General features: G+C 46.7%; 1 protein-coding gene across 1 annotated transcript; it reads left to right on the plus strand.

The window, feature by feature from the left end:
- Positions 1-468: 468 nt before the first annotated feature.
- LOC129327695 (olfactory receptor 2T10-like) lies at positions 469-10,177 on the plus strand. Its single transcript, XM_054976449.1, has 2 exons — positions 469-476; positions 9,544-10,177. Exons 1-2 carry the CDS (start codon positions 469-471, stop codon positions 10,175-10,177), a joined length of 642 nt encoding a protein of 213 aa, XP_054832424.1.
- Positions 10,178-13,296: the final 3,119 nt, after the last annotated feature.

Consider the following 13,296-nt stretch of genomic DNA (forward strand, 5'->3'; position numbering starts at 1 on the left):
CCACTAGGCAGCCTGCTAGCTAGACCAAGCCATGCCAAAGAAGAAGCCATGTTCCCAGGCAGCAAAAAACCAGCTTGAACAGTCTGCTCTGAGAAGCCATTTCGTGAATGCGTGCCTGCCATGTCCGCAGCTGCCAGCCTTGCCCTGCAGCTCCCTGGCAAATTCAATCAACCTGCCCGACACTCCCCTCCCCTCCTTTGTCCCCTCTTCCCGAGGTGTCACAATCAGATATTCATATACTAAAGTGGCCCATTAGAGATAGTTGTAGACCCATTAAGCCTTTGTTTCCCCCGTGAGAACCACGGCGAAAGGCACCTGCCTCAGGGTACGTTTTTGGGTATTTAAGCAGGCTTCCCCTGCCATGAGGTGCGTGCACCATTCCTATCCTGAACCTCAGCCATCACTCTGCGTGTCTAGTGCAGGCATTAGATATCGCCATGCTTGGCTACGACATCTTTCTTCCTCGCCATGGCCAGGTGCGTATCGTCCAGTTCCATCGATCTTAAGTGGGCTCTCCTGCTAATGCAAACGGCTCTATTTTTCCTACTCTTTGTTTCCTAGTTCTTGTGTGTACCTTGCTTGTGTGTGTTATTGTAGGCATACACAACATTATTAGTAAAACACACTTTATCTTTATTAGTCTTGCCTCTTTATGGCATGAGTAATCTGGAAGAGGGACTCTGGTATAGCTGGTTAAGATCCGCAATAATTAAACCCAGACTGCAAGCTAATTTCCCCATAAAATAGCAGTTTTGGTAACACCTGTGACTCATTGCCTTTGCTGTTGGCTGTGGTACCCAAAACATATGAACAGAGCTAGAACTAGTCTCTTATAACATGCCAAGAATCTCTGCCTAACTTCCTTTTTCTCAAAATAGAGTGTTTCATGAAGCTTGACCCTGAGGGTCTTGATTGGAAACCTCTAGATGGATGACCACCTCTCTACATTCCTTCAGCCACTGTTGGAGCAGGATTTATGTAGTAAAGATATTCATGGACACAGTTGTGTGGGTGGAGAACTTTCCATTGTTGCCTGATGATACTGCTGTTCACAGGTTCAGAGTCATGTGTTATGTTACTTGGCTCTCATTTTCATCCTCAGGTTCTAAAGCGGCAATGAACTGGTGCCACTGACCAGGGGTAGAGTTGCCAGCTGGCCTCTTCACTACAGTAGGATCAAAAATATAGGGTGGGGCAACACTGGTCAATGTTATGATGTCACTTACGGTTGTAACCAGAACTGACATCATGATGCTCTAGTCAGAGGGTGGCAGCCAGGGGATGGCAGCTGGGGATGGGGTGTGGTCTCAAGCAGCACCCTTTGTTGAACCACTACTGGAAGTCTGGCAGGGAGGACTGTGGTTATCGAGGGCTTGTGCTGCAGTGCTGCTGAACCCTTTTTGATTTTGCTACTACAGACTAACACGGCAAACTCTTTTGAATCTTTACACAAGCAAACTGATCCCCACACCAAAAGGAGCTGTCTGCATCTCCACATCAAAGGAGTTGTTTACATCCCCCCTCTCCTCCTTCCCCCCTTCCCCCCCTCTCCTCCTCTATATTTGGCCAGTTTCCTTCTGCCCTCCATGCATCTGACGAAGAGAACGTGATTCTCGAAAGCTTATGCTACAATAAAATTGGTTAGTCTTAAAGGTGCTACTGGACTCTTTTTGATTTATCTGAAGAAAATCTGCTAACCTTGCTCATGGTCATCTTTAAGGAAGAAGAGAACAAAGGCCTTCTTATGCTTCCAGGATTTTAGTAAAAGTTGATTATGAACTTTTGCATCTATACTCTGCTGGTGATGATTTTTTCCCCAACCATCTGTTCTTTATTTATAACAACAACAACAACAACAACAACATTCAATTTACATACCACCCTTTAGGATGACTTAACACCCACTCAGAACGGTTTACATGGTATATCATCATCATCCCCACAACATCACCCTGTGAGGTGGGTGAGGCTGAGAGAGCTCTGAGAGAGCTGTGACTAGCCCAAGGTCACCCAGCTGGCTTCAAGAGGAGGAGTAGGGAATCAAACCTGGCTCTCCAGATTAGAGTCCCATGCTCTTAACCACTACACCAAACTGGGTCTAGTACACCAAACTTCTATTTTTGTTATTGTAACCACTTTGAGTTTATTTTAATTATGTATCCATTTTATTCATGTTTTGGTAGCTAGACACGTATTTTAAAAATCGTCCTTGGGGTAGCAGATCCTATTGCTCCTTTTGGTGAAGGATGCATACGCAAAGCACCAAACAATCCTTGTAGACTGCACAACATATTGTGGCCCACCAACGAGCTGTCCTGCATCTAATCCTCTAAATATAAGCTATATGAACACACAAAATGCCACAGATTAGCCTTTTTGCTAATGAAGCACCATTCCTGCCACTCACCCCACTTCTGCTGTCCCCTTGTCCCCTAGGAGCAATTGGGGGGAGGGGGTGGATTTTGGACTGCAGGAGGAAAGAGGAGTGGAGGAAGTCCTGCTGTGCTGATGGAAATATTCAGAGGAAAGCCAGTGATCTCCAATGCTAGGAAATGAGAATCCCAAGCATGTGATCCCTCCATATATTTATTTGCCATGGCTGGTTTGTAATCACAGCATTTACCTGTGGAGAAAGGGTACACTTACATGCTTTCTTTCTCTGATAAGGGATTCTGCTTTCCGAATGTTCCTAAACATGGGGAGGAAGCGTACATGGGTCACACTTCCTTAGTGCATAGGCAGCATGCCCACCAGTTGGTGATCTTGTAGAAGTGCCGGGGGGGGCAGCATACTCCACCCACTCCCCCTAAGTGCACAGTGACTGAACACGTGTAAGGAGTTATGTGCTTGGGGCTCTCATTTCCTAGGACTTTGCCCCAGTTGCTAATCTTCTGCATTGTAGTCATGGGAAATGTTTTCATTTCCATCATCAGCCTTTGCCACCCCTCAAGAAAGAGAAAAGATGGGCCTTACTCATGTTGTCATCAGTAACCCCAACAACTGAATGAAAATTCAATCAAATATCACGTTATTACAATTTATGTGTGGATTACTGTCAGAAGTTGAATCCACTTTCCAAGTTATAGCTTTCAATTTAAGCATCATCATTAGGTGTGACCATGCACCTGTGCGGAGATGAACCATTTGGATCCAAAGAGAGAAGAAGAGGAGATGTCAGTTAGAAAGTATTTAAAAACACCAATAATGTAGACAACTATTAGAAAGCAACTGGAGAGGAAAAAAAGGTGCATCATTGTATATAAAAATGTGGTACTCCATACAGAAGTTAGAATTTGTGTATAGTTTTAGAACCTGAATGAAACATCTCATCATCTGATAAGCAACAGCTAGGCAAATTATTCTGATGGGAATAAAAAAAAATCTAATTAAAGCCGTTACGAGCGTATTTAAAACGCTGCTGAGAATCTATCATTGGATGTTTCAAACATTAACTTTACAGCAGTTCAAAATATCTCCGTTTCCCAGAAGTGCTGCTTCAACAGGTAAGTATCTCCCTGAAGCAAATAGCCTCATTAGCTGAAGCATTCTCTCTTGAGATGTTTTTAGAAAAGCCAGGTTTGAAACAGAAAAACAAACTTAAATGAGACTCTTTAATAAGTACCAATGGGTCTTATTGAAAGATATAATTAAAGAACTTTAAATGAGATGCTGACTGAGAATTAACAAATGAAAACTTGCTCAGAAAAGGAAAAACATATTTTCTCTGCACTTTTCTGCCTGATTAGTTTGAAGTAATTTTCTATCAAGTATGTAAAGCAATCATATCCACAGTGTAGTCAAACAGAAGCAATGTGATTGAAACGGAATAAATCCTGTAGACTGAAATGATACTACAAAGACTTTGAGATTTCTTTCAGTCTAGTCAAAGTTGCCTCAGCTGTTGTGAGACAAGCTTCCTGGGAGAGCCAAAATTATGCCCTTCCCACTCCAGTTTTAGCCCAGCCACTTAAAGAGCTAATTCACACATGCTTGCCCAATATGACAACATTCTCTTCAAGCATTAATGATAGCGTTTGAAGCGATGTCAGTTGATAACCAAGATCTGTTTGTGGTGTATAATTTGAGTGGGCCATTTTAAACATGCAGACCATTGCTTGGCACTGTGGATGCAAACATTATTGTCTTATTAAGGCAATGTAAAAGCATGTAGCTTCCTCTTGCTTGCAGGGTCAGAAGTTCTGGTCTTGACACTTCTGGATAGAAGAGTGCTATAGCTGGTATTGGTTACCCATGTGAGGAATGCCATTGAAATGGCTCAGTAGCTGGAACCACCTATTATGGCAGTTGGGTGACCAATCAGGAGAAAATCTATCCTCAGTGGGAAGTGATAATGGAGGCAGGGCCACCAGGGTAGCTGGGTAGCGTGACAAAATACTGAAGGCCCCAGCCATCCCTGAAGGGGGTGGGAGGTCAAAGGAGCTGTTAAGTAACATTATTTGTTTCCATTATGTGTCTGGATTGGATCTTGGTGTAACAAAGGCACAAGTGGAAGGGAATTGTTGTTCCACAATCTCGTCCTCTTCCTCCACCATTGTCTCTTCCTACTAGAGATGGGCAAGATCAGCATTACAATAGAAAAATACCCACAATAATGGCGTTCGCGCGATTGGGACCCGGTGGATCGGTGCCGTCCACGGCGACCGATCCAGCGTTCCGGGGCGGGGGGGCTTGATCGAGGCGATCGGTATCTGATTGGAGATCCAATCACTCCGGCGCCAGTAATCTATTCCCCTGGCAATGGAGCCAGGGGAATATCTGAGCTGAGTTTGCCCTCCTTCTGTCACCCTGGAAACCTGAATGGAAGCCCAGCTTGCCTTGATCAGCAGGGCTTCCTTCCAACCACGGAGCAGAAATGCACTCACCAGTTGGAAGACGGCCAGGGGAGAGAGGGGGAAGGGGGTGTTCTGTAGCCATGGGCACTCCAAACGTTTTTTGGTTTTTAAAAAATGGAGCTTTGTAGGAGGAATGGCTGCAGGCCCAGTGTGCCCAGTGAGGTCAAGTAGGCGGTGGCCTTGGGCGCGAGGGCACTGGAGAGGTGCCGGAGGGGGTGTTGGGGGTGTAGGTGCGCGCAGTCGAGCTGGCGTGGCTGGCTGCAGCTGCTGCTGCAGCCAGCCCCGTGCCGCCGCCACCGCCACATGCCCCAGCTTGGCGCAGAAGTTGCAAGCCGCTGCTGAGGCAGCGTGCGGAGCATGGAGCAGCCTCCACATGCTGCCCCAGCAGCGGCTCGTGGCCTCCTCCGCCCCCACACACCCCAGCCAGGCGCAGAAGCCGCAAGCTGCTGCTGGGGCGGCATGCGGAGCATGGAGCAGCTTCCGCGCACCGCCCCAGCCATCCTGCGCTGCGTGATAACATCATTGCATGATGACATCATCACGCAGTCTGTGGCATGCATGCGTGCTCTGCGTGCGTGTGCACGAGTGGCTGCAGGAGCCAGAAACTCTGGCGCTGGCCCTGAATGGCTGTTTTTCTGTCTGTCACTCTCTGTTTTTAACCTGCTTTTAAAACACTGTATTTTGTGGGAAAACCTCATTCACGGCTCTTTGTGTGTGTTTAAAATATGCTTTTGGAAGACTGGCTGCTTGCTTTTTGTGGGGAGGAATGGAGGATTCTGTCCCTGCTTTTTTTAAAAAGCGGGCTGAAACATGTTGACAGGGTGTCTCTCTCTCTCTCTATTTGGAGAGGCAGGGACGGATTAAAAACTCCCCCCCCTGTTCTAAGTGTGTGTGTGTGTGTGTGTGTGTGTGTGTGTGTGTGTGAAATTCCCCTCCCTGAGGGGAGGCAGCTCGTCGCCAGGTTAAAAATTCCCCCCCACTCTAAGTGTGTGTGTGTGTGTGTGTGAATGTCCCCTCCATGTGCCCACCGGACTCGGCAGTCGCTGCCACCACCTACCTTCTCACATAGCTGGGAACAGTGGGGTGCCCCTCCGCTTTGGCCTCCCCAATCCCCAATCCACGGATTGAAAATGGGAGATGATTGGTGTGGATCGGTGATTTGGGGTCGTTTCCGGTGCCGATCCCCAATCAGCTTGAGCGGTAATTTTTTTGGGATCGTGCCCACCTCTACTTCCTACCTCGAACTGAAAGACCTGCTGCTGGCCTCAGAGGAAACTGGAGAATACTCGCCAATGGTGACCCCCCCCCCTGCCAGTTCCTCCAACATCCTCCAGGTCCCAGGGGTGAACACAAGGGACAAAAACTCACATCCCCCAAGCCCACCCCCAAAGATTCCTCATGCAGCTGCTCTTCCTGCTGCTGGGTCTCAACAGATGGAGGAAGGGGAGACTCAGCAGCAGGCACCTGCCCAATACCAGTTCCTACCCTGGGCACCTGTGGTGGCAGTGGGTGCTCCTGCAGCTGCCTCAGGAAAGAGGGCATTGCAAACCCTCTTACTGTCACCAGAACCAGGCTGGTGAATGGCAGCTGTCCTGGGATGGGTCTCCTCCACGCAGATTGGGGGAAAGCCACAGCCCTCCCCTCCACCCCTCTAATCTCAGCCCTCACCTTTCCCCCAGGGTCCCTCTCTGGTCTCCTGCTTCCAATTTCTGCCCTCTTTAACCTACACTAATTAACTAAGCTTTGAAAGCTACCTACCTACCTAGCCTTTAAAAGTTGCTAGCCTACCTAGCCAAAGCACCTAACCAAAAAGCAGAGTTTTTAAAAAAACTAACTTACCTACTCTGAAAGCTTACTAGTGATTTTGGGTCTAAACCTGGAGATGAACAAACAAATCTCTTTTTAAAAGGCCCTACTTAGGTATGTTGCACTAGCAAGCAGCAGCTTAATTCTTCTTCACAGCAACCACTACCCTCAAATCCAGTATCTCCTGGTAAGCCTATGACAAACTCCAAAAAAATACTTCTAATTTACCTGGCTTGGCTCCAATAGAGTAGAACACACCTGAACTTTTCTTAATTCTACACAAGCCTATTAAAGGGAAGAAAACCTCGGTTGGTCACTGAAAGTTAAAAATTAAGTTTTGCTTACAAGACCTACAGCTAACCTAATAATAAACTGCTTTTTAAAAGTTCACCATTCTCTCTGAAATACCCAAAGCATACCCATTAATTAAATTTAACGTTTAACAAACTAAAAGTACCCACAGTGGAAGACAGACACCGCCCCCGCCCCCAGAAGAACAACCAGCAAAACCTTACAGTAAACCAAACTTCTTTGCCAACAAAAAACACTTCTCTTCCTTCTTCCACTGTGCCCTGCACAATTACCTTAGCATCCTGCCGAGGTATTTCCTATTACTGTATGGGAGGGACTCCTCCTTGCTCTACTGGGGGCCCATCTTCCCTCTCCTTGCTTACATGCCCAGAGTAATGCAGATTGCCACTTTGGGGTCAGGAAGCAATTTTCTCCAGGCCAGTTTGGCCAGGGATCCTGGAGTTTTTTTGCCATCTTATGAGCATGGAGCAGGGGCCACTGGGAGTGTGTGTGGGGGGGGGGAGGGTAGGTAGTAGTGAATTTCCTGCATTGTGCAGGGGGTTGGACCAGATGACCTTCGAGATCCCTTCCAATGTGATTATGCAGGCTGTGAAATCCCCTGTCTGTCTTGAATTTTGCTATCAGTTTTAATTGTTTTTAGCTATATTTCTATTTATTGTATATTGTATTGTATTTTAATAGGGTTGTGATCCACTCTGAACCTGCATTGTGGGAAGAGCAGACTATAAGTCCAATAAATACATACATACATACATACATACATACATACATACATACATACATAAACTCTATGATTCTATGATTCTAACCCAACAGTCCCTTTAGGGATTAATAATAAAAAAGAAAGAAGCAAAACAAACTCCCAAGCGCAAGTCTAATATCTATTCTTTAAAAGAAAGAAATTCGAACACCTGAAGTGAACAACATATAGCATTTGGATTTTAATTAGTTTTGTTAAAAACCAGCATGTTATACTTTCATATTTTCCCTCAAACAGCACTTTTGGACACAAAATTGATGATGATTGATACAGGCCTGCAAGTCATCGGTTTTAATTCCTCTCAGAGTAACGGGAAGCATTTGTTGAAAGTTCCCAGCTAAAAAATGTGACTCCTGCGGCTGCCATAGATATTCCCCACAAACTGTGCAATGTGCCATCTAAAGCTTCTAATGCAGCCTTGTAAGACATGCTACACTTATTCTAGACAGTGATTCTACACTCTTGTAAAATGGTAAGTTTTATTGTTTCTCTGGCAATATTGCAAGTTTATTGGTCAGCAGCTGACATATTTAACAGTAGTTACAGGTGTCAGAAAATATGTATGTCTTAGGGACTTCTTTTTGTTTCATCTACACACCATTCAAACAGCCCACCTTACATTGTCTCCTGTCTTTCATTTATGAGGTACGTTAGGCTGACAATGTGTGATTGACCCAAAGTCACCCAGCAAGCTTCCATGGCAGAGTGGAAATTATTTTTTTTAAGTTTTATTGGAAAAAAATGTATTGTGAAAAACTCACTACAGAAGGTGACAACATTCCAAAATCAAGTTACATAAAAATATGCATTGCGTTATACAGATTTTAATCATTAACAAAATGTAATTAAAATAACGGCGATTGCAAAAGGAATATGGAGAATCTTCATTCTTTTTCCAATACCAAATACCACTTATTCAGGAAATTTGACTCTGACATAGGATACTCATATGACTTCCTAACATCTGCTATTTTGTCGAAGATTATATAATCCCAAAGGCACATGTACCACTCCTTTATCTCTGGTATCTCTTTATCTCTTGCAGAGTGAGAATTATGTACTTACAAATAAATACTACTTGTGTTTAAGAAAAAAAATATTCTTTTCCCCCTCACAAGCACCCTCACCTCAACGAAAGAACATAACATTTAATAAATTGCTATAACTTTGAGATTGTCGGGTATTGACTGCAAGTATTTGTTTTGCTTTTCCATATAGTCCAGAAAAGGCCACTGTTTCTCATAGAAATTGGATTGGAAGTTCTGATTCTCAGCGGTTGAGATGCGGTCTGTGATTTTCTCCATTTTGAGAAATTCCCATAATTTATTAATCCAAGGCTGTATTGTGAGTGGAACTTTGGATTTCCATGATTTTGTGATTATGGCTTTGGCCGCACTGATCATAATTGAAATCAGATCTTTTCGGATTATGGGGATGTCCTCATTTCCCCACAAATTAAGAAAAACAAGTTCAGGACGTGGTTGAATGACATAACCAGTTATTTGCCCAATCATGTTGAAGATCAGGCTCCAGTAATGTGGAATCAAAGGGCAATTCCACCAACAGTGGAAAAAAGACCCTGTTTGTTTGCACCCACGCCAGCTTTGTGGGTCGTATGAAGGATTTATGTAGTGTAGCTTGAGTGGGGTTAGGTACCACCTGTGCATGATTTTTCTAAAGGTTGTTCTGATATTAATAGCATTAGTGGAGCATATTTTTGAGGACCAAATTTGTGCCCATTGTGAGTCGGAAATAATTGTATTGCAGTCTAACTGCCACCGAAGCTGATCGTTTCTTTTTTTATTCCATCAGTGGACTTCTTAAACAAGAAGAATGTAATTTCATTGGATATAGTATCCAGATGTTTTTCACATTGACCATGGGAGGCAGAGAATGTCTTCTGCTGACTGTTATGTCCTATGACAGGTATGTGGCAATACTCAAGCCCTTGCAGTATTCTATCCACATGACTAGGAGGACCTGCCTAGCCTTGTCAGCAGGAGTCTGGATCAGTGCCTCTTTTCCTGCTCTGATACACACCATTTGTGTGCTCTGTCTGCCCTTCTGTAAGTCAAATGTCATCAACCAGTTTTTCTGCACAGTTCCCACTCTGCTGAAATTGTCCTGTTCTGAGACATCCACCTATGAGAAGGGGTTGTTCTTCGCTGGCATTGTGATGCTTCTTGGCCCCATCTCAGTCATTCTGGCCTCCTACATTTCCATCCTTTTGACAGTCCTGGGAATGCAATCAATTGAAGGAAGGCGCAAGGCATTTGGCACCTGCATATCCCACCTGTGTGTGGTGGGCATCTTCTATGGAGCAGCCAGTTTTAAATATATGAGGCCCAGCTCATACAGAACACCACAGCAGGATAAAATTGTATTGGTGTTTTGTGACATTTTGTCTCCTATGCTGAACCCTTTAATCTACAGTCTGAGAAACTGAGATATTTTAGCATTGCTGAGAAAACCATTTTGAGAACATTTGTAATGCATAAAGTCTAAACCTGGTCAGGGCCCTACAGGAGCCTGCCTGTAAGAGTTCTTTGAGTCCTATATGTGTAGCAGTTACGAAAAAGTGGCATATATTCACATTACCATAGCCTCTGTTATCTGGTGAGTTTTATATCACATATTGAGCTTTATTGTTTGAACTAGAAACAAAGCCTGTTGTAGCAAAAAATACAATGGGCTCTAGAAAGGGCAGGGGGGCCTGGCTGGCCATCGACCCCTCCCCAGCACCCTGATCTGGGGCAGGGGAAGGAGGGCAGGGTGGCATGCCCACCTCCAGGCCCCCTGCCCTTGCCCCCATTGTAGCTTGGGGGGAGGTGAGTGAGGTATGCCCAGTGCTGTGCCCCCCTTTGCCCCTGCATGGCCCCCTCACCTCCCCATTGGGACTTGTAGGGTTGCCAGCTCCAGATTGGGACATTCCTGGAGATGGGTGGGGGGAGTGGAGCCTGGAGAGGGTGGGCTTTGAGAGGGGACGGATCTCAGGTAGAAATAATGCCCGTTGAGCCTACCTTCCAAGGCAAACATTTTCTCCAGGGGAACTGAGCTCTGTCACCTGGAGATGAGTTGTAATTCTGGGAGATCTCCAGACACCACCTGGAGACTGGCAACTCTAGGCTTTTGGGGGGGGCAAGGCAGGCAAACCTGCTCCCCCCGCCCTTCATGATTGTGGCTTTGTGGGGAGTGCAGGTGAGCAAGGCTTGCCCACTGCCGCATGCCCCTAGGGTTGCCAGTGTCCAGGTGGTAGCTGGAAATCTCCCAGAATGACAGCTGATCTCCAGGCCATAGAGATCGGTTCTCCTGGAGAAACACAGCCCTTTCAGAGGATGGACTTCATCATAAGCTGCTGAGGCCCCTCCTCTCCCCCAGCCCCAGACTCTCCAGAATCCCCCCCCACACACACACACACAATCGCAGCTTTGGGTGGGGAGCAGGAGAGCCAGGCTTGTCCACCTCTGTGCCCCACTGCCCCACCCCCCAGAATCATGGCTGGGGGGAGGCCAGGGAGGCTTCCATGCAGCTACTGGACCCCCCCCCCCAGAACCTGGCTTTGGTGGGGAGAGGAGGCCAGCGATTGGGGTGCTGCTGGCAGGGAGCATGAGGGGGGGGCAACGTTCCAGGCTTCTCCACCCAGCAGCCACCCCAATCAGGGCCTTGCAGCTGGGGAGCATGAGGGGGCAGTGCTCCAGACTCCTCCGTCCGGCAGCCACCCGAATCGGGGAGCTGCAGGCGGGAGGTGCACAGGGGCTGGTGGATCGACGCTCCTCTGCCCAGCAGCCACCTCGATTGGGTCGCTGCGGGCGGGAGGCACATGGGGGCCAGTGGTTCAAGGCTGCTCTGCCTAGCAGCCACTCTGATCAGGCCATCAGGGCATTGTGGGTGGAAGCTTGATGGGCTGGGGCTCCAGGCTCCTCCACCCAGCAGCCACCCCGATCGGGTCACTGTGGGCGGGAGGCCCACGGGGGCTCGTGGTTTAAGGCTGCTCCACCCAGCAGCCACCCCACGCCCTGGGAGTGTGAGGGGGCAGTGCTCCAGGCTCCTCTGCCTGGCAGCCACCCCAATCAGGTCACTGCAGGCGGGAGGTGCACAGGGGCTGGCGGCTCCAGGCTGCTCTGCCGGGCAGCCATCCCAATGGGGTCGCTGTGGGTGGGAGGCGCACGGGGGCCGGCAGTTCAAGGCTGCTCTGCCTAGCAGCCACCCCGATTGGGGTGCTGCGGGCGAGTGGCACATGGGGAGAGTCGACGGTTTGAGGCTCCTCCATCCAGCAGTCACTCCAATGGGGCTGCTGGAACAGGGCGACTCCCTTCTGTATCCCCGCTAGGGGTGCACTTCCGTGCCTGCTCAGTGGAATCAATGTAAGTCATCGAAACCCGCTAACACAATTATGTTATAGGATGAGATATTGCCAAATGCATTAATAAGTAGAGCTCTGATTTGCATTAACAAATTGACATTATCTGAATTCAGAATCACTTCTCTGCCCACCAGATAAGATAGTGGTTGCTGTAGTGTGGGTGCCAAAATATGTGGAAAGCAGTTGATTCAAATTGCATCCCAGATGAGCTTGCCAGGTGGCTTTAGGCAAGCTGCTGTCTCTCAGCATTAGCTGTCATAAACACACACACCTATCTGTAACATAGGAATGCAGACTTGTACCTAACCATTTCACATCCTCAAAGTTTATTATTGGGGGTTAGTGGGCCAACAGAAACAGCATGGAATGTGTAATGGAGGAAAGCAAAGGCAGAGTGAAATCGGAAGAAATTGCCATCCCTATTTCCAAAAGTTTAGTGCCCATAAATTTTTCAAATGTCAGGTTGGATATAGGCCAGTAATTGGTAATGCAGACCATTAATAAGAAATGCTGTCGAATTTCTCATCCTTGCTGCTTCAGCTCAAACATCCATGTTATACTTCAGCTTCTTTTTTTTGCAAGAATTAAACCCATGAGTATTAATTCCTCATGTTGATTTTTCTCTATAAAATACATACATGTTCCAATATTAGTTGTGCACCAATGCATATAAATGATGTACATTGTATAAATTGTGCACATGTATAAATGGCACACAATTAACATGCAGATTATCCATATCAACAATGGGAGACAAAACTGTGGGTTGTATCCTGCAAAGGATTTTGACTGATTTCCCCCCCCCCCTGATTCTCTCTTCTGCCCCCTCTCCTTATACTGCTTCCTGGGGGGCATTCTGCATTCCTGTATGCGGCATTCTGGGCTGTAGCAGGATGGGGAGGTGGGAAAGTCATGCTTTGGTGATGAACATCTTTCCACCAGTGGAAATGTTTGGTGGGTCCCAAGCCACTGGTGACTCATGAGGGGAAAAAAATCACATTTATCCATTCTTAATAATAACACTAAGATAGATCAATATGGGTAGCCATGTCAGTCTGTCCGTAGCAGTAGAAAAGAGCAAAAGTCCAGTAGCACCTATAAAACTAACACAATCTGTGGTACGGTATGAGCTCATACCCTACCACAAATTTTGTTAGTCCTATAGGAGCATTCTTAAAGCTGGGGAGAAATCTCCAAAGGAG

This window comes from Eublepharis macularius, chromosome 4 (genome assembly GCF_028583425.1).
Source record: "Eublepharis macularius isolate TG4126 chromosome 4, MPM_Emac_v1.0, whole genome shotgun sequence".
In the NCBI taxonomy this organism is placed as follows: Eukaryota; Metazoa; Chordata; class Lepidosauria; order Squamata; family Eublepharidae; genus Eublepharis; species Eublepharis macularius.